At 43.7% G+C, this 21,450-nt stretch overlaps 1 protein-coding gene across 1 annotated transcript; it reads left to right on the top strand.

Moving 5' to 3' along the window:
• The first annotated feature begins 2,784 nt into the window (after positions 1 to 2,784).
• LOC5513349 (pyruvate dehydrogenase phosphatase regulatory subunit, mitochondrial) lies at positions 2,785 to 17,280 on the top strand. The gene is made up of 17 exons (XM_032382919.2): positions 2,785 to 3,130; positions 6,405 to 6,605; positions 7,376 to 7,509; positions 8,610 to 8,691; positions 8,961 to 9,045; positions 9,259 to 9,340; positions 9,817 to 9,959; positions 10,732 to 10,978; positions 11,526 to 11,650; positions 12,513 to 12,861; positions 13,192 to 13,212; positions 13,820 to 13,944; positions 14,488 to 14,639; positions 14,720 to 14,924; positions 15,803 to 15,898; positions 16,098 to 16,280; positions 16,771 to 17,280. Exons 1-17 carry the CDS (start codon positions 3,060 to 3,062, stop codon positions 17,128 to 17,130), a joined length of 2,661 nt encoding a protein of 886 aa, XP_032238810.1. The 5' UTR covers positions 2,785 to 3,059; the 3' UTR covers positions 17,131 to 17,280.
• Positions 17,281 to 21,450: the final 4,170 nt, after the last annotated feature.

Below are 21,450 nucleotides of genomic sequence, written 5' to 3'. Positions count from 1 at the left end.
AAAGTGCTCAATACTCGAAAGTAGAGCGGTGTATAGTGTTGGTTTGAGAAAAAAAATACAAACTACATAGGTTTCCCTACAGGTCTGTTTCGTGGTTGCCCACTCATCAGGGGATTTAATGAGAATATTCCTACCATCGTATATATACTATTAACATTGAAATTTACATAATAATAGACTGATAGTTTTAGCTAAGGCGGCAAGAGGAACAATAGCGAGTTACATAAATATGCAGGGCGGAACGTGTGAAAAATTGATAGCGCGAAAATTTAACGGTGATGGGATTAACAGTTCTAATTGTTTCGTAGCAGGGCTTTGTTTCTGTGGCGGCACGAGGACACGAGTTCATTGCGTTTATTTAGAGTTGATAGTTCGGGTTGGCAGATGATCGTCAGCTTTTCCTTGAGGCAGAGGTTGCAACGCTTAGTGGTACTGTTGTAGGCGGAGTGGGAAGAAAGAATGCGCCATGAAATAAAATACTCAGTCATGTTGTCCTTGAGAGTCCAGACGTGTTTGCTGAGTTCGGTGGAGTTTCTGTGTTTGGCGTGTCGGAATGATGCGGTGTGGTTTCTGTACCTGGTCTTGAAGCTGTTTTCAGTGAGCCCGACGTATGTTTCCGAGGTGTTGTTGTCTTTTCGAGTTACGGTAGCTTGGTAGATAACAGATGTCTGTAGGCAGTTTCCGTCTAGAGGGCAGGTGTCTTTCTGTCGGCAGTTGCATGTCTTGTTGTTGGTAGTGGTAGGGGCGGAGTTGGCGATCTCGGTGGCCGACGATGCGGTGATGATGCGCTTGTTGTGGTTGTCGATGATCTGTTTGGTGTTGTTCATGCAGCTGTAACTGATTTTGATGGTGTTTCTGTTGAAGATTTTACGGAGGTGGTTGTCTTTCGGGAAGTGCTTGTCTATCAGGGTGAGGAATCTGTGGCCGATGTTGGTGCTGGTGTTCTTGCTGAAGGGCGGGTTGTACCATAGGATGTTGTTGCGTTTGCGGGTTTTTCGGTTGGTTACGGTGTTGGGATCGTAGCGTAGCGTGTAGTTGTATCCGCTATCGTCGAGTGCTTTCTGGTAAGGCGGCGCGGTCTGGTCAAAGGAGGCTTGGTCTGAAGATAGGGCAGATAGGCGTCTGTTGATACCAGCAGGGATGTTCTTGGTGATGGAGGGCGGGTGGTTGCTCTCACGGTGGACATATTGTAGCGAGGAGTTCGGCTTTGTATAAGGCTGGTGTGCATTACGTTTTAGGTCAAGGGTGACGTCTAGGAAATTGACAACTTGTTTGTTTGCCTCAATGGTGATTCGGAGTCCGTTGTTGTTGAAGATGCGGCATAGTTCCTTTTTTAGGTTTTCGGTGGCTCTGGGTGTGGCGTTGGTGATGGCTAGTCCGTCGTCGCGGTAGAGTCCTACGTTCATATTGAGGTCCTGAAGTTGGGAGAGAAGGAAGTTGCCTACAAGTTCACAGGTTTCTGCGCCATCGAAGCTCCCCATCGTAACATCAAATATCGTGTTGCTTTTCTTCTGCCAGGGTGTTTGGTTGTGGACCAGGAAGGAGCTCTTGGAGTGGGTTATGATCTCTTTTTCATCAGGGGTGATTTCGTCATAGTTGGAGGCGAAGTCGAGTGCTCTTGATAGTAGGTCTTGGCTGATAGATGGGTAGAATTCTACAATGTCAAAACAGATGAAGTTGAGTTGGTGTTTGTTTTCGGCAGCCTTGAACCAGTCAATGACGGCTTTAGTGCTTTTCCATTGGTTGAAGTTTCGTTTCTTTGCAATTACGCTATTGATACGGTCGAGGATCTTTTTGCTGATTTTTCCGATTTCGGGTTTCGTGGGGTTGATGAGTCTGCAGGTAGGTTTGTTAGCGAAGTTCGGCTTATGGTCTTTGAGAGTTATGAAGGCTTGCTTGTTGGCTGTGGTGTCCATTCTATCGTCTAAATCCAGTTTTGTAGCGATCTCTTTGTTTTTCTCGTGGACAGATTGCGTTGTTTCGGAGGGTGCTTTTTTGTAGGACTTGTTTATTTCTTTTTCTAGGAGATTCTTGTAGGTAGCTGGCTCTAGTTTGTAGAAGTTTGTGGTTTTATCTGCGGGGATCAGTAGTTTAGGTTCTTTTTTAATGATGTCGGTGTCTTCTTTTAGCTTGCCCAGGAAAGGAGTGTTCAGGTTCTTGAATTTTACTGACTGGATCATTTTTAACATGTCTTCTTCGAACTCTTTCAGTTCTTCTACAGGAGGCGGATTTTTGGTTGAGCGGAATCCATAGGTTTCTTTGGAGGTCGAGGCGGTGTCTGTGTTTAGGAAGAAGTGTGCTTTCCAGCGCATTCGGCGTAAAAAGTGTTCGGTTTTTTCAATAAGGCGTTGGAGGTAATCACTGCGAGATGGTAGGGGAATATTCTTCGTTGAGTAGTTGATGTGGAATTTTTCCATAATGAGTAGCCGTAGAGTGCTCAACAAGAAAAACTTGGAGTCTGGATAAAATGATGGTTGAAGGCTTTCATAGAAAGTGCTCAATACTCGAAAGTAGAGCGGTGTATAGTGTTGGTTTGAGAAAAAAAATACAAACTACATAGGTTTCCCTACAGGTCTGTTTCGTGGTTGCCCACTCATCAGGGGATTTAATGAGAATATTCCTACCATCGTATATATACTATTAACATTGAAATTTACATAATAATAGACTGATAGTTTTAGCTAAGGCGGCAGTTAAAAACTCATATTAAATCTATGGACGAAACGGCTATGCTTATGGACGAACCGGTTTTGCTATGGACGAACTGATCAATGGACGAACCGGTTTTATGGAGGAACAACTAGCTACCGGTTATCGTTATCCGCAGCAGTTGACAAAACCGCTTCCGGTCTTAAAACACGTGACTGGCGAATGAGAAAAAATAAAAAAAGTCTATCGAAGTCGCATGGTAAAGGAAAGTGTTTTGTAGTTGACGATGCTTAGCATATTTTACCACGGTGATTCTAATATTGATGCCGCCGAAGCTATTGAGCTTCAGTGATGACCATTGAATCAGCGACGCGGTAAAACAAAGAGAGCGTTTTCAGTTTGGCTCGATCATGGCACGTATATGGCGATATTCTCTGCTTTCGTCGCGAAGTTCAATCCTCGTGGCTTGTCGACGATTGATGTGAGTACGATATCCATAAAGATATACTTCTGATTTATTTGTTTAACCGTTTTGATGCCCTTTCCATCTTTAATAAATCGCTGACGCGGTGTTGACAATTTATATTGTTAGAAATTTGTTTTTAACTCGCTTAATCTTTCGAACTCAACTCGCTAGATATAGTATTTTAAGTGTTTTGAAAAGTGCGCTGTTACACCTCGAATATGCCTTGTTTTGTGTATGCTTGTTTTATGATCTGATGATATAAATTCTCTTACAAAGTTTTCTAGCCTCTTTTTTTTATTGTTATGACGTGCTTCGTGCTTCGGTCACGCAACTTGTAATAATGTTCACGTCGCGAACTCTATCGATCGCTTTTCTACTTTGGTTTCGATGTACACAGGATTTATTTTACAATCAGATGAAGGATTTGTCCCAGTCTAGCGCTTATTATCAAAGTCCAATGCTGTTGGCTTTGATTTTTATGAATTCATTACTGAAGGAAACGCATTGATTAAAGGAAAAACAATAAATAATAAATAGAGGTTCACTCTTTTTTTTCTCTCGCTGTGTCTACTTGCACGGCTTCCGGTAAGAGAGGAAAAAAACTAGCTGCACGGCTGTCTCCAGTTTTCTCAAAATTTACAGTGGCGAGTGTCTTACTTGCCTCATGGCTATGGCCCTGCATTCGCATATAAGCTCGAAGCCATCGTTTGACGGAATTCCACGCTTCATTCATTGTGCCAAGCATTTGCGTGTCACTTGCGTTGTTGCACAGCTTTTCAAACTAAAAATCATTGCTTGGCTGTTCTAAATAATCGTGGAAGGGTTTCAAAGACAGAAACTTGTTATTAAGGCTAAAAATCGAGAAAATTGGAGACTGGAGACATGTGTACAGGACCCGAAATGATCCAGGACCCGAAACGATCCCAGGACTCGAAATGATCCCCAAAAGTACCCCAAGTGATCCCGGGACCCGAAAGGTTACCGAGGAGTCCCCTAAATCAACCCCAAGGAATTGCGGCAATGGACAAAAGGGAAAGCAGGAGAAATAACTTGCAATTCTTAAAGCATAATTAAGGGTTTTGCCCTGGCGATAAACCCATAAACAGAGTCCAAAACAAATACACAATTTTTAACTGCTGCTGAAACTGAATACAACATCAAAGATAGCACAGCCTTGCTCAGAACAACCAAACTGTTGACCTTCCATCACTATACCTTTGCAGTTTCGACACATGACTCTGACACTATTAATCTTGTTTCCGGTAAACATCACCCCTAAAAATCCATATTCATTTGACAACCAAACGTGTATTTCACCACGAAATCCATGTTCACATGAGCGAATATTTACCGACACATTTTAGGCAGCCGGTTTGGCCGAGAAGATGGAATGACAAAAGCACACTGAGTGATACACTCGAACAACCCTTTTACTAACGTAGCAAGATGTGGCTTTTGTTGAAAGCAATGTTTATGTGAGTTTTGAATACTTTGAATTTCCCTCATGTAGTCGGCCGTACAACCCTGCATGATCTCACAATAGGTCTTTCATTCACCGAATACAAACAAACATGCAAAAAATAACCTTAAGAATAACCTTATGTTTTATCTGTGGATCGATGTGGAGACTTATGATTTATTCACGCCTGGATCTTCAAATTACTATCACGGGAATTGTCATTTGACCCCAATTTTTTACTCAACCACTGTATTTCCCGCGCAGTCGTATATTAAAATCTTAATACAATGGACATGGTTTTAGTCAATGTAAATTTCCTGATAGTAACACAAATAACGCTAAAATGTTTCATATGTTTTTAAAACTGAAGGCCAATCCTTCCACTTTTTTTTTGTTTGTCCATTACTGCAATTCCTTGGGGCTCATTTCGGGGACTCCTGGGGATCGTTTCGGGTCTCGGGATCAGTTGATGAACTTTTGGGGAGCGTTTCGGGTCCTCTACAGACAACCGTGCAGCTAGTTTTTTCGCCTCCTTTACCGGAAGCCGTGCAAGTAGACACAGCGGTTATTTTTTTTTTTAATATAAGAACCTTTTTTTTTATAAGAACGTCCAGCCTGAGATTCCATCAAATTTCAAAAACATGATAAGAACATGCCGAGGCTCCAGCTAGCAGAAAAGCATTATTTTTTTAGCCCTGATGCGTTGTAAAATATAGAATCAAATTTTGCTCAAAGTAACATACAACCTTATTATTGCTATTGATCAATTTAAAATTTAAAAATTAAAGAATTGAGAACATCGTTAGGAACATATTCAGCCTTAAAATGTCCCAAAAATAAGAACGGCCCAGCCTCAACTGAAAACTAGAAGTTCTTATAAAAAAAGAGTGTATCTTCTGCATACGTAGCAAGAAGCAGTTATATATAAGTGGCGCATTTTTGTATTGCTGTTTCTTTGGCAACGGAAAGGTGAACCCGTTAAATTAACTTCGATACAAGGACATTTTCAACAAATAAGCTATAGGCTATTGTACATAGACCTTGTCAGCTTGTTGGACACTTAGAGTAAGTTTTATTAGAATTCTGAGATATTGGCGCATTTTTATTTTCAGTCACTCTGTTATTTACCTACTTTGAAATTTAGCCCCTGATATAGATCCATACGCGGGCAAGGATGTTTTTATTATTGTTATTTAGCTACCTCTTATTTCTAATAGCAAACCAAAGATGAAAGCAATTGGTTTTGTTGATCGTAAGTTTTAGGGGCCATTCTAGGGACTATATGATACTTTCAAAATGAAGAAAATGACCTTTTTTTCCTTTTTTTGTCCGCCAAATAAAATTGAGCCGATTTTCGCATATCAAGAACATGTAGCAAAAAATTGTCGTTTTGCTTAACACGTTAACTTCCATATAAGGAAACTAATATATTCCTTATTTGGAAAAACTGCATGATTCTTGACATTCTAAAGGTTGCCGTACCGCAGGTGCTTCGTAAACTTTTTTTGGTAATCAGAAGAGAAAAACAGTGAATGTGACTATCCTTGGTCAATGGAGAAAGTATCTGAAGAGAAACTAAGATTCATCGGTACCAGTCCCTTTTCCGACAACGTTTTCTTCATATGTAGAATAACATTAATAGATTGATAAACATTCGGGTTAACTTTGAGCTCCATTAGAGGTTTGTAAGTAAGCGATTAGATTTTTTGAAAATGGGCATTTCAAGCGCCGACTTAGGATAGATACAATTCGTATCCCCCCCCCCTCGTAGTAGACCCGATTAGAACTCCTACGACTAGGCTAAAATTTGTCGTATTTCGCTTCTTGCAGACACTCCCGTTGTCTATCGCGGGCTCAGCATTTGAATGACCACAGAAAGTCCAAGCTTCAAAGTCGCGGTATTCACACAGAGTCGCGCCTTCCACAATCAGCGAAAGTTGTTATCTGTGGTGGTGGAATAATCGGTTGTTCAGTCGCGTATCACTTGTCTAAACTCGGCTGGAAGGATGTCGTGTTATTGGAACAGGGCAGGTAAGTACGCGATCCTCGCAGGGCCATGTCCAAGGATCCAGTCCTTTCTCGTGCGGCCGCGCGAGGTAGTGACAATCACGCCGCCATTTTACGCTCCCGCACAATGCTGACTCAAAAAATCTCTTTCCATCGGCTTATTCAAGCAAGTAACTAAGAAACTTTCATTAAAATAACATTAGTAAAGTAACAGCCTTCATTCGCGGATGGTTATTTTGATTTTTTTTTTGTTGCAAATGAACAGTATTTTCAATTGTAAACACTAACAAGGGAATATATGATCAACATTCTTTAAGACCCCTGGTAATCCGAGCATGTTTCAGGGCTTCAATATCCCCCCAACCCCTCACCCCCGCCCCTTTATGATTGGCGTTCCTTCATCCTCCTATATTCTCGACCGAATTTACAATATTTTCGATCGATTTCAAACTAAATTACACCCACAATAACAACAGAAATAAATACAAAAAACCCAAATAGTCATGTTCGTGAACCAGAAAAATAAATACAATACACCAAAAACTGGAATTCGACTCTGCCTAATATTCGTCTTTATAAGATTTCTTCAGGGCAGACTGAAGAGGTGAATTGTTATAAACTTATTTACATCAGAATAGTGGCGCGATAACCCCGACACCCTTTCGTCACTAAGCCAAACCCCCCTCCCCTCCCACGTTAGCGAAAAGCTAGATTCGCCCCTGATCTACATATTCAATATTTAATTAAAAACAAATGGCTGACTAGAACTCTTTAACCTGCGGGCGTATTTTCAGTCTGTCTGGGGGGACCACGTGGCACGCTGTCGGTCTGATCGGGAAAATGCGCTCCACGATGGCCGAGACGCAGCTGTCGAATTACGGCACCGACCTCTATAGTCGACTGGAGGAAGAAACGGGACTTGGAACAGGTTTGTTGCTATGGTAACGATACGCTGTTAATCGCACAATATCTGTTCCGCAGTCCGTTTTTAGCTTGCTGGGAAGATGTTAGCCCCTCGGTTTCTAGGAAAAAATCGTCCCGAATGGTTCTGCTGGTAAATTTTGTGGAGTCGAGGTGGGGGGGGGGGGGGGTTAGAGCGGATGCTTGGGTAAAAAATCTTACCGATCGGTTATAAGGGCATTTATTACATGATTGACACGGTTTCCATTGTTTTCTGTAGGGCTTTATTTCACGTACAAACCTCATTAATATGCAAGTAGCTAAGAGCCCGGGGAGGGTTTTGATATTCAGCAGGGAAGAGCGGGGCTGATGAATTGAATTGAATAGCTCATTATAAATGCAAGGGATGTATATAGATACATCCTGGGGAAGCTCGTATACATCCCTTGCATTTATAATGAGCAATTAAATCAATCCACTACCTGCACTCTTCCATGCTGAATATCAAAACTCAACCATTTGGCACTCAACTTTGCAATTTTCCAAAGTCTATTGGACCATAAAAATGACAAACTTCAACTATTAATTTCTTACATCTGCGGGTCTTTTTAGGGGTTTTATTGCCACTTTCGCCCTGGCTCTTTATGACTTTATCAATCTTACAAACATCTTCTATCATTACTTCATTAACACTACAATCGAACACCTTTGGTTCTAATTTCTCTCTTCTGCCCACTCTTGCCAAGCACGAACAGCCCACACCGTGTTGGTTTTCGTGTTCTCCGGAATCCTGTCGTCCTTTCTCTTCTCAACTTATTCTTCACTTAGAATCGTAAAATTACGGCTTGTTGTCCCAAGGATCGTTCCGACAAGATCAAAATCCGGGAGAAATTATTCGGCTTGCGAGAACGTCTTCTGTGTCAGTTCGGACATGTCTTCGTCGCTCTCCATCTCTTTTAAAATGGATATTTTCGGCATCAGAACATATTTAAACGACGAAATATGCCATTTTATCGTATTTTTGGAAGGGGGGCCCGTTGTATGCCTTTGAATGCTAAACTACGGTATAGTGCTACGGTCTAGTGAGAGTGTTGCTGATATGTGGTATAATTCTCTCGCTGTTTTCAGGTTTTAAGACACTTGGTGGTGTCTACCTTGCCCGCACCAAGGAGAGAATGACCCTATACAAGAGGAACTTGGCGAAATGCCAGTGAGTACCCGGCGTTCTGACCTTGCGCACACAGGGGCGATTTAAATGGACGCAATTCAAGAATTGGAGTTGAATTCCGTTCCTAAAATCGTCCCAAGATGCTGTTCGCTCATCAACTTGACAAGAATGGCGAATTTGAGCGCTATATCCTGACGTGGGGTTGATTATTTTCTACTGTTGTACCTACCACGACTCAACGACTAACTAACCACGAGGCAAATAACACGCTTTAAATTATACCCTTTTATCTCGACTCTTTCACTTTGCAGGGCGTACGACATCAAGGCAGAACTGATTTCACCGCAGAGATGTCAAGAGCTTTGGCCAGTGGAGCTGAATTTGGATGATATCCAGGTGAGTACCAAGACACGTGATCAAACATTTGAGACTGGCGAAGGGGGTTGTGGGATCGCTTAGTTTGATTTCTTTATGTATGAAACGGACGCAAGAAGGAAGAAAGTCAAGCAGTTGCGTTGTTTTGCACTTACTGAAAGCTATAATCATATTCGGAGTGAATGCGGTTGACCTTTATAAAATCGCGATAATACTTTTCGCTTCAACCCATAGGGTGGTCTTTGGGTACCGGAAGAGGGCGTGGCTAATCCGAGTGATATCTGCCAATCATTAGCAAGAGGTGCTATTATGAACGGTGAGTCATACGAAGACATATATTTTGCTCAAGGGTGTAGCCAGGGGGGTGGCCAAGGGGGCCCGGGCCCCCCCTTCTAGCAGCCAAAAATACAGTAAATGAATGAGACATTATCTAAAATATAGGAGAAAATATCTTGAGGGCCTTTATTTATATTGTGTGTGTTTATATTAAACACCGAATGTAAAATTACAACCAGTGACGAATGTGCATGTCCTTGTCTTTTGAAGGTGTTCGCATCTATGAGAAAGTCAAGAGACAGTGATGAATGTGCATTGTGTCCTTGTCTTTTGAACGTGTTCGCATCTATGAGAAAGTCAAGAGACAGTGATGAATGTGCATTGTGTCTTTTGAAGGTGTTCGCATCTATGAGAAAGTCAAGAAACAGTGATGAATGTGCATTGTGTCTTTTGAAGGTGTTCGCATCTATGAGAAAGTCAAGAGACAGTGATGAATGTGCATTGTGTCTTTTGAAGGTGTTCGCATCTACGAGAAAGTCCAGTTACAGTCGGTGACGACAGACGGTCAATACGTGGATGGCGTCAAGACTGATAAGGGCGACATCAAGTGTGACATCTTCATCAACTGCGCAGGGCAATGGGCACGAGAAGTAGGACAGGTGGGCGGGGTTTTTGTCAATATCATCAACATCGTCATCAGATCTTTTTTATTATCTTCCATAGCATAAACCGGATTTTCTATAGTACGAGGTTACCGACTAATTAACATCATAGTTATCAACATCCTCCTTTTCGTTATTGTTATTACTATCATCATCTCAATCATGGCCACCACAATGATACAATCATCACTCTCATCATATACCATGATCTTCATCATCATCATCATCATCACCATGGTAATAATAATAATACAATACAATAAACTTTATTTAACGTGGGTAATATGATAACTTTTGACAGTATTTAACCCATCCGAAACTATACTGGATTAGTTAAACAATATTTACATAATTCAGCGTATTACAATCGAAGGCAACTCTATAAAAACTATACAAAAATATTGCTAGACCAAAGAACTGTGACAAGATACTTTAAAAATAACAACTTAAACTGTGCTGCAAAGACAGCCACAAACGTAACAAAATGTACAAGCATTACAGATTACAGATAAATGATGAAGCAAGCTTCACGTGAAGCTCAAGAAAAAAAGACATCGAAGGTCAAATAAAAGCGGCAAGAATAGCCTCACCACTCCATCATCGTCATCATCGTCATCACCATCATCCCATAATAATCACCATTAATTCATCATCATCCTCACCATTTCCATCATCACAATCGTTTGCCATCACCATCATAATAATCATCAATGCTTCTCACCATTCCATTATCATAATCACCATTAAGTTCAATCCTGCTCTTCCACAGAAATCCAGCCCCGCTGTGTCCGTACCCATCCACGCATGCGAGCACTTCTACATCGTGACCAAGACAGTAGAGGGCGTGCACTCCACGCTTCCCAATATGCGCGACCCCGACGGCCACATCTACTTTAGGGAGTGGTCAGGGGGGCTCATGGCAGGGGGGTTCGAGCCCGTGTCCAAGCCATGCTTCCACGAGAGCGTCCCGGACAAGTTCGAGTTCCAGCTGTTGCCTGAAGACTGGGATCACTTTGGTAGGATGATATATTGGAATCGTTAGAAAAACATCCCCCATTACAGCGCGACGAGTAATACCGTGAACACCAGAAATATGTATGGCATGTTTGTTTTGACCAATCACATGCGAGTTTTGCAAACAGTCAAATAGGAACGTTGTTCATCAGAATACAATAAACATTCCACATATATATTTGGTGTTCACGGTTTTATTTCTCGGCCATCCTTAACGTCTCGGCGTAGTTCTTTTGCCATCTGGGCGTTGTTGTCGCGTGCTCTAAGCTGAGTTAAAGAATGTCGATCAACTTTGTTATTGTTTATAATCGAAAATACAACGGTTTACTTGCAAGTAAAATTCAAAATAACTATCCATGATTGGAGTCTGATACTTCATTAATGATATTTGATTAAAAGTTTCTCAGTCACTTGCTAATATTAGCCGATATGCCGATATGCCGATATGGATTCTTTGTATGACTCGGCATTGAGCGGGAGCATCAAATGGCGGTGTGATTGGCCTTCTTTAATTTACTTGGATGACTTTGATCTTTTGTTGATCTGCAGAGGTCCTCATGGAGCAGATGTTGCACCGAGTACCAGCGCTTCATAATGCCGAGATCCGACAGCTTGTAAATGGCCCCGAGAGCTTCACACCAGATGGGCAATACATATTAGGAGAGGCCCCAGAGGTACATTCCTTATTCTCGCCCTTGCTTCCCCCAACTTCATCTGTTCCTGTGGCTGTCACTTTTTATCCTCAGAAGCGGATCCAGAAAAAGAAAATAACTCCAGAATAAGAAGATGGAAATGGGTGGATAATGTGAAAAAAGGAACCAGAATCCATCCCTCCTAGACCCGCCCTTGGCCTTTCTCTGCACTATTAAAGCTGCATTTTCACCAGTTTACTTCCGGAGGTCCGACGGAAACCTCAACCGTTAAAAGACAAAAGAATCTAGCAGAATCCGAGATATTTAACAGGCCATCCGCTCTAAATTATTAATCACATCCTCAAAGAAACTTACACACTGCTTTCAATATTTTGAAATATTTTTCGCGTTTTCCGTTAAAAATCATCGGAGATTGTTACATAATCGACCGAAAGTAAACTAGTGACAACGCGACTTTAAGCGTCTCTTTCATTCCATTCACCAGGGGTGGCGGGTCGGGGAGGGGCTTTGGAAAGTGAAAGGGAGGGAGGAGGGGGGAGGGAGACGGCTTCGCCTCCCACTTTTAGGATCGCTCCGCCGGCCCTGTTCTCTCATCAAATTTATTCCCCTTCGTCACCCATTTAAGAGCTTTCTCTCTGCTAAGCTCCCTTTCCCAAACGTGTTTGTTACTCTGTGTCCATCCCTTCATAAATTTTGTCTCGTCCAATTCATACGAGGCAATGAAAGACCAGGCAATCCTACAGGCGACTACTTTGTTACTTGTAATATTGACGCTAAGATACATTTATTAGGGTGAACATTCCACAACCCTGTGCATGCTTTTAGATTTTTATCGTCTTTTCCCAGCGATAAGCATACTATTGTCTATTTTCTGTATTTTTAGGTGCGGAACTATTTTGTCGCCGCCGGTATGTGTTCCAGCGGTATCGCCAGTGCGGCAGGCGTGGGCAAAGCCCTGTCTGAATGGATAACCGAGGGCCACCCCACCATGGATCTGTGGCCTGTGGATATACGTCGCTTTGGCAACCACTTCAACAACAAGCAGTTTCTACGTGATCGCGTGAGAGAAACACTCGGGTGGCATTACGTCATGCGATATCCTTATTCGGAAAAGCAAACGGCGCGAGGAGTCAAATGCTCACCCCTGTACGCGCAGCTCGATTCAGCCGGGGCGGTCTGGGGCGAGCGGATGGGCTGGGAAAGGCCAAGGTGGTTTCAGTTGGATGAAGAAGGTAAGACAGAACTCCAAGGTCTTTTTTAGACAGTTATCAATCACTCTGTTATTCTTCTCCCTTCTTATAAAGACGAAGTACCCTATATTGAACACCAGTAAACAATTGAAGAGACCCAATCACAAAATCCTAAATGAAAAGTAATAAAAATATATTGCTGTGACAAAACTACAGGATAGTGTATCCCACACTAGCCCAAATAGTCGTGATCGAAAATTTGGCAGATTCGAATTCCAGTTTCTGTTGCATTGTATACCCCACTAGCAGTACAGCTGCCTATTTTTATGTTAACCAACAAAGGTTGATCCATGTATTTTCTTCATTTCACAGATCTCGAATGGAACAGTACAAGTATGTGAAATATTCGATTACCCTTCGCTGTGACCCTTACGTTACGTGTACATTACTGAGATTTTGTCGTTACTGTCCTCTTATTCCGTGCTGTTATGTCGTTATGTTGCGTGTTTTAATGCACTGATTATTCGCCATAACATTTCACTTTTCGATATTCATTCCACCTTTTTTGTTACTAACGATTAACAACAACATTGACTGTGTAACGGCCTTCGTAACCGTAGCTAAAAGTGGCTTCCGTCACCAAAACCAGTAGGGTGATTTTGATCCACGACGCCGGCAAGAAGACACTGCCTCGCGCACGTTCGATTGCGCGCGCACGCTTTTCTTGCCGGCGTCGCTTCCTGTTCAGGACGGCATTTCATGCTTTTTCACGTCCTCTTCAGGGCGGGACGCCGGCAAAAATTAGCGTGCGCGCGCAAACGAACGTGGGCGAGGCGGCGTCCTCTTGCCGGCGTCGTGGATCTAAATCACCCTAAACTAACACATAACGCCGTCACCATTCATTATGCGTTGTATACAGAGCGAGTATGATTTATCACTTTGTTGCCCCTTTCTTCTGATACGTGGTATTGATTTTGAGGATTTCTCTTGCCTTGTTTAGTTGTGCCGAGTACTAACGCGTTCGGAAAGCCCGCGTTTTTCCGTAATGTACAAGTGGAGTACGCGGCCTGTCACAACTCCGTCGCACTTGTCGACATGACGTCAGTTGGGCTCTTTGAGATTTCGGTAAGAATAGCTTTTATGATAAGATTATCACTTCTTAGCAGGCGTGTAGCGAGAATAGCTTTTCTTGCAGGCGTGTAGCCAGGATATGATTTATTGTAAGATCATTTACTTAGCCGGTGTGTAGCAAGAATAGAGTTTATGGTAAGATCATCACTTAAAGAACGTCGATCACCCACTCCTTTGTTAGTGTTTATCATCGAAAATACAACGGTTTATTTGCGAGGAAACTTTGAAATAACAATCTGCGAATGAAGTCTGATGCTATTGACGATATTTGATTGAAACTATCTTGGTTACTTGCTTGAATTAGCCGATGGAAATGGATGCTTTGTGTTACTCGCCATCGAGTGGGAGCAAAAAATGGCGGCGTGATTGGCCTTCTTTAAGATCACTTCGTATAGCCACGATAGCTTTCATAGTAAGATCATTTACTTTGCAGGCTTGTAGTAAAAATAGCTTTTACGGTCCCGAGGGGGAGGGGGGTGGTTGCGCGTGCCCCCTGTCTTGTTGTTGATTTCAATCCCTTGATCTGCCTCCTTACAGTCCGCCGACCCTGCGTCCTGTGAGCAATTCATGCAGACATTGTGCGCCCGCGATGTGGGCGTTCCCATCGGCCATATCGTGCAGACAGCATTGCTGAACAAGCGCGGAGGCTACGAACTGGAATGTACTGTGGCAAGGACTGCGGAAAATAGGTACCATGGACTGTAAAAAAATAACATAAATTAATACAGTCTCTTTGTTTTTTACCTAGTGTCTTTACGTCAATTTGCAGATATATCATCATGGTCCCCACCGCACATACTGTGTTAGCGCAGAACTGGATCTCTCGACATATTCCCAACAGGAGCTCAATCACTCTCCGAGACATTCAGTCGGGCTTCGTGGTTCTCGGAGTTCTTGGGCCAATGTCTGCTGAGTTACTTCAAGGCTTTACGACCACAGATCTCACATCTGACTACCCTATCGACACCTTCAAGGTACCCTAGACTTGTTCAACCAGTACCCTTGACTTGTTCAACCGGTACCCTAGACTTGTTCAACCAGTACCCTAGACTTGTTCAACCAGTACCCTAGACTTGTTCAAGCGGTACCCTAGACTTGTTCAACCGGTACCCTAGACTTGTTCAACCGGTACCCTAGACTTGTTCAACCGGTACCCTAGACTTGTTCAACCGGTCCCATAGACTTGTTCAACCGGTACCCTGAATTGTTCAAGCGGTACCCTAGACTTGTTCAACCAGTACCCTAGACTTGTTCAACCGGTACCCTAGACTTGTTCAACCGGTACCCTAGACTTGTTCAACCAGTACCCTAGACTTGTTCAACCAGTACCCTAGACTTGTTCAACCGGTACCCTAGACTTGTTCAACCAGTACCCTAGACTTATTCAAACAGTACCCTAGACTTGTTCAACCCATACCCTAGACTTGTTCAACCGATACCCTAGATTTGTTGAAACACACAGTACCCTACACTTATTCAACCAGTACCCTAGACTTGTTCAACCAGTACCCTATACTTGTTCAACCAGTACCCTAGACTTGTTCAACCGATACCCTAGACTTGTTCAACCGATACCCTAGATTTGTTGAAACACACAGTACCCTACACTTATTCAACCAGTACCCTAGACTTGTTCAACCAGTACCCTAGACTTGTTCAACCGATACCCTAGATTTGTTGAAACACACAGTACCAAGCATCTAACCAGTACTTGAAACTTGTTTAACTAGTACTCGGACCTGGCTCAATAGTTGCTAATAAACCAGAACCAGCGATTGGTTTAACCAGTACTTCTGGATGCTTTAACTTTTAAATATTAATTCTTGATCTACTACTGTGTTACCTGTTCTAGGAGCTGAGTCTCGGCTTTGCTTCTGACGTAAAGGCCTTCAAGCGCACGAATGTAGGTGATCTTGAGCAAGGATGGCAGTTAATCATTCCCACAGAGGTAAGTATCCATCAAGATCTTGTTATGGCCTTGACACTGTTGTTTGCCTCTCAATATCTGTTTCCCTTACTCCTCAGTCCATCCTTTTCGATATTTCCACTTCCTCTCCAGTTCGCTAGCGGCTGTACACCGAACTGACCAAGCTTTCATGCCTCACTCCTCAATCCAGTCCATCCATTCTAAATTTCCCCTTTTTCAGTACGCTAGCGGGCTGTACAGCCAACTGACCAAGGCCGGTAAAGCCATGGACATAAGGAATGTAGGATGTTATGCTGTGGACGCCCTTAGAGTGGAGAAGGGGTACCCGCGTCTAGGCATCGAGCTGACACCCTTCGTAAACCCTTTCCAGGCAGGACTGGAGAGCAGAATATGCATGTTTAAGGTATGCGATTTTATTTAGATCGTAATTATTTGGATAGTTGCGTTTGCCGAGGGGGGTAGGAACAGAGTTCGCTCTAACTTGGCTGAAATGTGCCTTGTTGGCGACGCGCTCTCTGTGTTTGACTAGAAAACCTAGGGTACGTTTCCGCGAGCAACCCGGGGCAGTTCGCGCGTCACGTGGTGGTAGCGCAGATTGCGCAACGTAACTTGACCGGGTTTTCTAATCAAACACGAAGATAAACGTAAACACGGTATATTTCAGCCAAACGGTTTGCTTTTTGTTTTTTTAAAAACAATCCCGCATATCCTTACGCTTCTCAAAGTGTAGAACAGTTTTTGCAATTAAGATTTATTTCTTTATTTCTATCCTTTCCTACGCACGTGCGTAGTGTCATTCTGAAATTCTAGACTGCACCAAAAGGCGGCTGCGCAGGATAAAATCAATTATCATCAAGAAAATAAAAACATTTTTTATTCTGTCTGTTTCGTAGAATGAGGAATTCATCGGTAGAAGTGCCCTTCTGAGCCTACAAGATCAGCCAATCACAAAGCGCCTTCTATTCATGGCCATGGAGGAGCACGACGACACAAACATCCCGTGGGGGGGAGAGCCAATTCTGCGTAACGGAGAGATCGTCGGCACAACGTCTTCAGCTTCGTTTAGTTTTACATTGAATGCGCCGGTTTGCATGGGTTACGTGTCCAACGCTGGGCACCCTGTGTCAGATGAGTACATCAGGGACGGCAAATTTGAGATTGATGTCGCTGGCCAGCGGTATCCACTAAGAGCCGCGATTCACAAATTCACTGAACAGCCCACTGGGAAGTTTTTTACGAAGGTGTTCGTTTGAATTTGTCCGAGATCCAACAAACAAGTCCACCCCAGAGAAAGCCTCCGAGCTCGAACTGCAAAACACTCAGAAATATCTGCTCGCAGCCTGCTAATTTTCAAGCCAGCCTATAAATTAATTTAAAAATTTCATAAATACTTTCTGTTTTAAGGGAGTAAAATCGTTTATTTATTAATAAATTGCAGGGGCGGATCCAGGAGCTCCAAAAAAGGGGTGCGAAGCAAGAGTTTCAAGAAAAGGGGGGGGGGGGGGGCGAAGCAAGGGTTTCAAGAAAAGGGGTGCGAAGCAAGGGTTTCAAGAAAAGGGGGGGGGGGGCGAAGCAAGGGTTTCAAGAAAGGGGAGGTGCGAAGCAAGGGTTTCAAGAAAAGGGGGGGGGGCGAAGCAAGGGTTTCAAGAAAAGGGGGGGGGGCGAAGCAAGGGTTTCAAGAAAAGGGGTGCGAAGCAAGGGTTTCAAGAAAAGGGGGGGGCGAAGCAAGGGTTTCAAGAAAGGGGGGGCGAAGCAAGGATTTCAAGAAAGGGGGGGCGAAGCCAGGGTTTCAAGAAAGAGGGGGCGAAGCAAGGGTTTCAAGAAAAGGGGGGGCGAAGCAAGGGTTTCAAGAAAGGGGGGGCGAAGCCAGGGTTTCAAGAAAGAGGGGGCGAAGCAAGGGTTTCAAGAAAAGGGGGGGCGAAGCAAGGGTTTCAAGAAAAGGGGGGGCGAAGCAAGGGTTTCAAGAAAAGGGGGGGGCGAAGCAAGGGTTTCAAGAAAGGGGGGCGAAGCAAGGGTTTCAAGAAAGGGGGGTGCGAAGCGAGGGTTTCAAGAAAAGGGGGGGCGAAGCAAGGGTTTCAAGAAAGGGGAGGTGCGAAGCAAGGGTTTCAAGAAAAGGGGGGGGCGAAGCAAGGGTTTCAAGAAAGGGGGGGCGAAGCAAGGGTTTCAAGAAAGGGGGGGCGAAGCCAGGGTTTCAAGAAAGAGGGGGCGAAGCAAGGGTTTCAAGAAAAGGGGGGGCGAAGCAAGGGTTTCAAGAAAGGGGGGGCGAAGCCAGGGTTTCAAGAAAAAGGGGGCGAAGCAAGGGTTTCAAGAAAAGGGGGGGCGAAGCAAGGGTTTCAAGAAAAGGGGGGGCGAAGCAAGGGTTTCAAGAAAAGGGGGGGGCGAAGCAAGGGTTTCAAGAAAGGGGGGCGAAGCAAGGGTTTCAAGAAAGGGGGGTGCGAAGCGAGGGTTTCAAGAAAAGGGGGGGGCGAAGCAAGGGTTTCAAGAAAGGGGAGGTGCGAAGCAAGGGTTTCAAGAAAAGGGGGGGCGAAGCAAGGGTTTCAAGAAAAGGGGGGGCGAAGCAAGGGTTTCAAGAAAGGGGGGGCGAAGCCAGGGTTTCAAGAAAGAGGGGGCGAAGCAAGGGTTTCAAGAAAAGGGGGGGCGAAGCAAGGGTTTCAAGAAAAGGGGGGGCGAAGCAAGGGTTTCAAGAAAAGGGGGGGGCGAAGCAAGGGTTTCAAGAAAGGGGGGCGAAGCAAGGGTTTCAAGAAAGGGGGGTGCGAAGCGAGGGTTTCAAGAAAAGGGGGGGGCGAAGCAAGGGTTTCAAGAAAGGGGAGGTGCGAAGCAAGGGTTTCAAGAAAAGGGGGGGCGAAGCAAGGGTTTCAAGAAGGGGGGGTTGACTCAATGTTCTTCCGTGTATTTCTTATATCTGAAAATAGGAGGGTGGGGCCTACCCGCCCCTAAATCCGCCTCTGAATTGCTGTCTGCTGTTTTGCTTGCTGTCGGGATTTATTAATGACAATCAAATGGGTGATTTTGAAATTTAGGTGATTTATTTACCCTATATAACGGGGGTCTAATTAATTTTTAGGAATTGATATGAGTTCTAGAGTATATATTAATATGTAGTTATTAATTTAGTTACTCTTTTTCAACGACATGTAGCTGATTTTATTTTTCAACAAAGGGGACGATAAAAGGCCCTGTGACTGGCTGCGGCCGAATCTAGTGTGCTTGTGTAAAAATGAAATAAAGAGTGTTTTTTCTATTTCCTGTGAAAGTTCTACAAGCTCTTAAAGGATGTCAATCACCAACTCCTTTGTTATTGAAAAACAGGGATTTATTCGCAAGGAACTTTCAAAATAACAGTGTAAGAACGAAGTCTGATATGTTATTGAGGATATATGATTGAAAATACCTTGGCTTCTCGCGTGTATTAGCCGATGGAAATGGATGCTTTGTGTGACTTGCCATTGAGCAGGAGCATACAATGGCGCGGCGTGATTGGCGTGCTTTAAGCGCAGATGCAACGCGGCCGAATTGACAGTCTGGTTAACTTCGGTAAGCTTGAATTTTTGCATAGAGGTTCCTTATGTTATGTAAACCAACATATCAAAAAGTGTTTTTTTCTAATGGATTCGTCTTCGAGATATGAGGCTTGAAGTGCAATTTTCAAATGTTCAAAGTATGAATTCTCCTCGTTTTTATGGTGAAGTCGGGCTCTGATCAGAAATTAAGGCAAATTTGCTCCCTAATAATTAATTTCTTTAAAATTTGGAATTAAGCTTTTAGTCAGAGGAACTCCTTGTATGCAGAATCTTGAGCTAATATATCGAGAATTGGAAACTTTCATGCCATTTTTTCGCTCTTTCGGTCGAATTGAAAGCTTCACGCAGGTTTCTATATAATCGGACTCGGTTGCAGACGATCGCGTGCGATCATATGGAAACCAGTTTGCGATCGGCTATCGGAATGCGATCGTACGGTCAAATTAGCTGCGTTCGGGATGCGATCGTACGGTCAAATTATCTGCGATCGGATTGCGATCTACGGTCAAACTAGCTGCGATCGGAATGCTATTGTACGGTCAAATTAGCTGAGCTCGAAATGCGATCGGACGGCCAAATTAGCTGCGATCGGAATGAGATCGTACGGTCAAATTAGCTGCGATCGGAATGCGATCGTACGGTCAAATTATCTGCGATCGGATTACGATCTACGGTCAAACTAGCTGCGATCGGAATGCTATCGTACGGTCAAATTAGCTGAGCTCGGAATGCGATCGGACGGCCAAATTAGTTGCGATCGGAATGCGGACGGTCAAATTAGCTGCAACCGGAATGCGATCGTACGGTCAAATTAGTTTCGATCGGAATGCGATCATACGCTCAAATTTGCTGCGATGGGGATGCGATCGTACAGTCAAAATAGCTGCGATCGGAATGCGATCGTAAGAAATTAGCTGCGATCGTGAGCGATCATATGAAAACAAGCCTTCAGTTAGACGCCTCTTGTAGAGGTCATACGACTCTTGTCTGACATTTTTTTGTTGTTGTTTATTTAAGTTTAGGAAAACCGGAGCCGGATTCTTCTATTGCTTGACTTTTCAAGCGGCCTCTGTCATTGGTCCCGAGGGTGGACCGAATACCGGTGGGTTCCAGAAATTCTCGAACCGCCGAAAACGCGACGACGAACGCCGACGGGAGAGCGAGTGTCTGACTCACTCGGCCTGTTATTTGAAGGGAGATTCCCCTGTCCCTGAGAATACTACTGATGGTGAACAATAGTGATTACAAGGCGGCCTTACGAGCAAGAACGCTGCTAAAAGGAAAATTATAACAAGCATTGTGGTGCACCCATTTGTCCTTTATTGAGCGTTTCGCAAGAAGGGATCACTGTTTTGGCCTTTGATTTGATTGTTCTTGAGGCCTCTGGGCATTCAACCGTCTTCAAGTGGTAGGACGTCATTGAAGAAGATTAATCACGAAAAAGGAATTTAAAATCATTGATACGTCATTTAGCTTATACTAACTCACGCTACGCGGTAAGGCAGTACGACGCGCTACAGCAACTTACAAGAATAATCTATACAGATAAGAAAAAAGAGAAGACTCAAGAAGAACAAGTGTTTAAGGAAAAAGCGATGGAATTGGTCGTTGATGTCGACGGTTTGGAAGAAACGTTCGAGAAGCAATTAAAGCTGTGTCCCGAAGTCAGGGAGCTCAAGGTTTTGCGACCAACACAGAGACAAGTACCTCGAGGGAGAGTTAAAAGTATGGAAGGACAAAAAAGAAAGATACCTTGCGAAGTCGTTAAGTGCACATTCAACGGCGAGGAACAGAGCTTTACACAAATGGCATCATCAGGGGCTAAACCTAAAGCGAACTCGTTACCGGCTAGATTTCGACACAAAAACAAAGCTTTGCAAAAGCCCAGAGAACTTAAAACGTTAAGTGAGAGTGAGGTGTGTGAATGCTTGCAGGATTTTGGTCTCGGAGGCTACGTGGAGAAATTTGCGAAGGAGAGAATTGATGGAAGTTTATTCGCGTGCTTAGATAAGGACAGCCTCAATGAGCTGGATGTTGCGAATTCATTCCACC

This window comes from Nematostella vectensis, chromosome 13, assembly GCF_932526225.1.
Source record: "Nematostella vectensis chromosome 13, jaNemVect1.1, whole genome shotgun sequence".
Lineage (NCBI taxonomy): Eukaryota > Metazoa > Cnidaria > Anthozoa > Actiniaria > Edwardsiidae > Nematostella > Nematostella vectensis.
This window is presented reverse-complemented; position numbering and strand designations above follow the sequence as displayed.

Coding starts and splice junctions, on each gene's coding strand:
- LOC5513349 (XM_032382919.2), top strand. CDS start 3,060: ATGGCACGTATATGGCGATATTCTCTGCTTTCGTCGCGAAGTTCAATC. Junction 7,510..8,609: donor AGAAACGGGACTTGGAACAG/GTTTGTTGCTAT, acceptor CGCTGTTTTCAG/GTTTTAAGACACTTGGTGGT. Junction 15,899..16,097: donor AGTTAATCATTCCCACAGAG/GTAAGTATCCAT, acceptor CCCCTTTTTCAG/TACGCTAGCGGGCTGTACAG.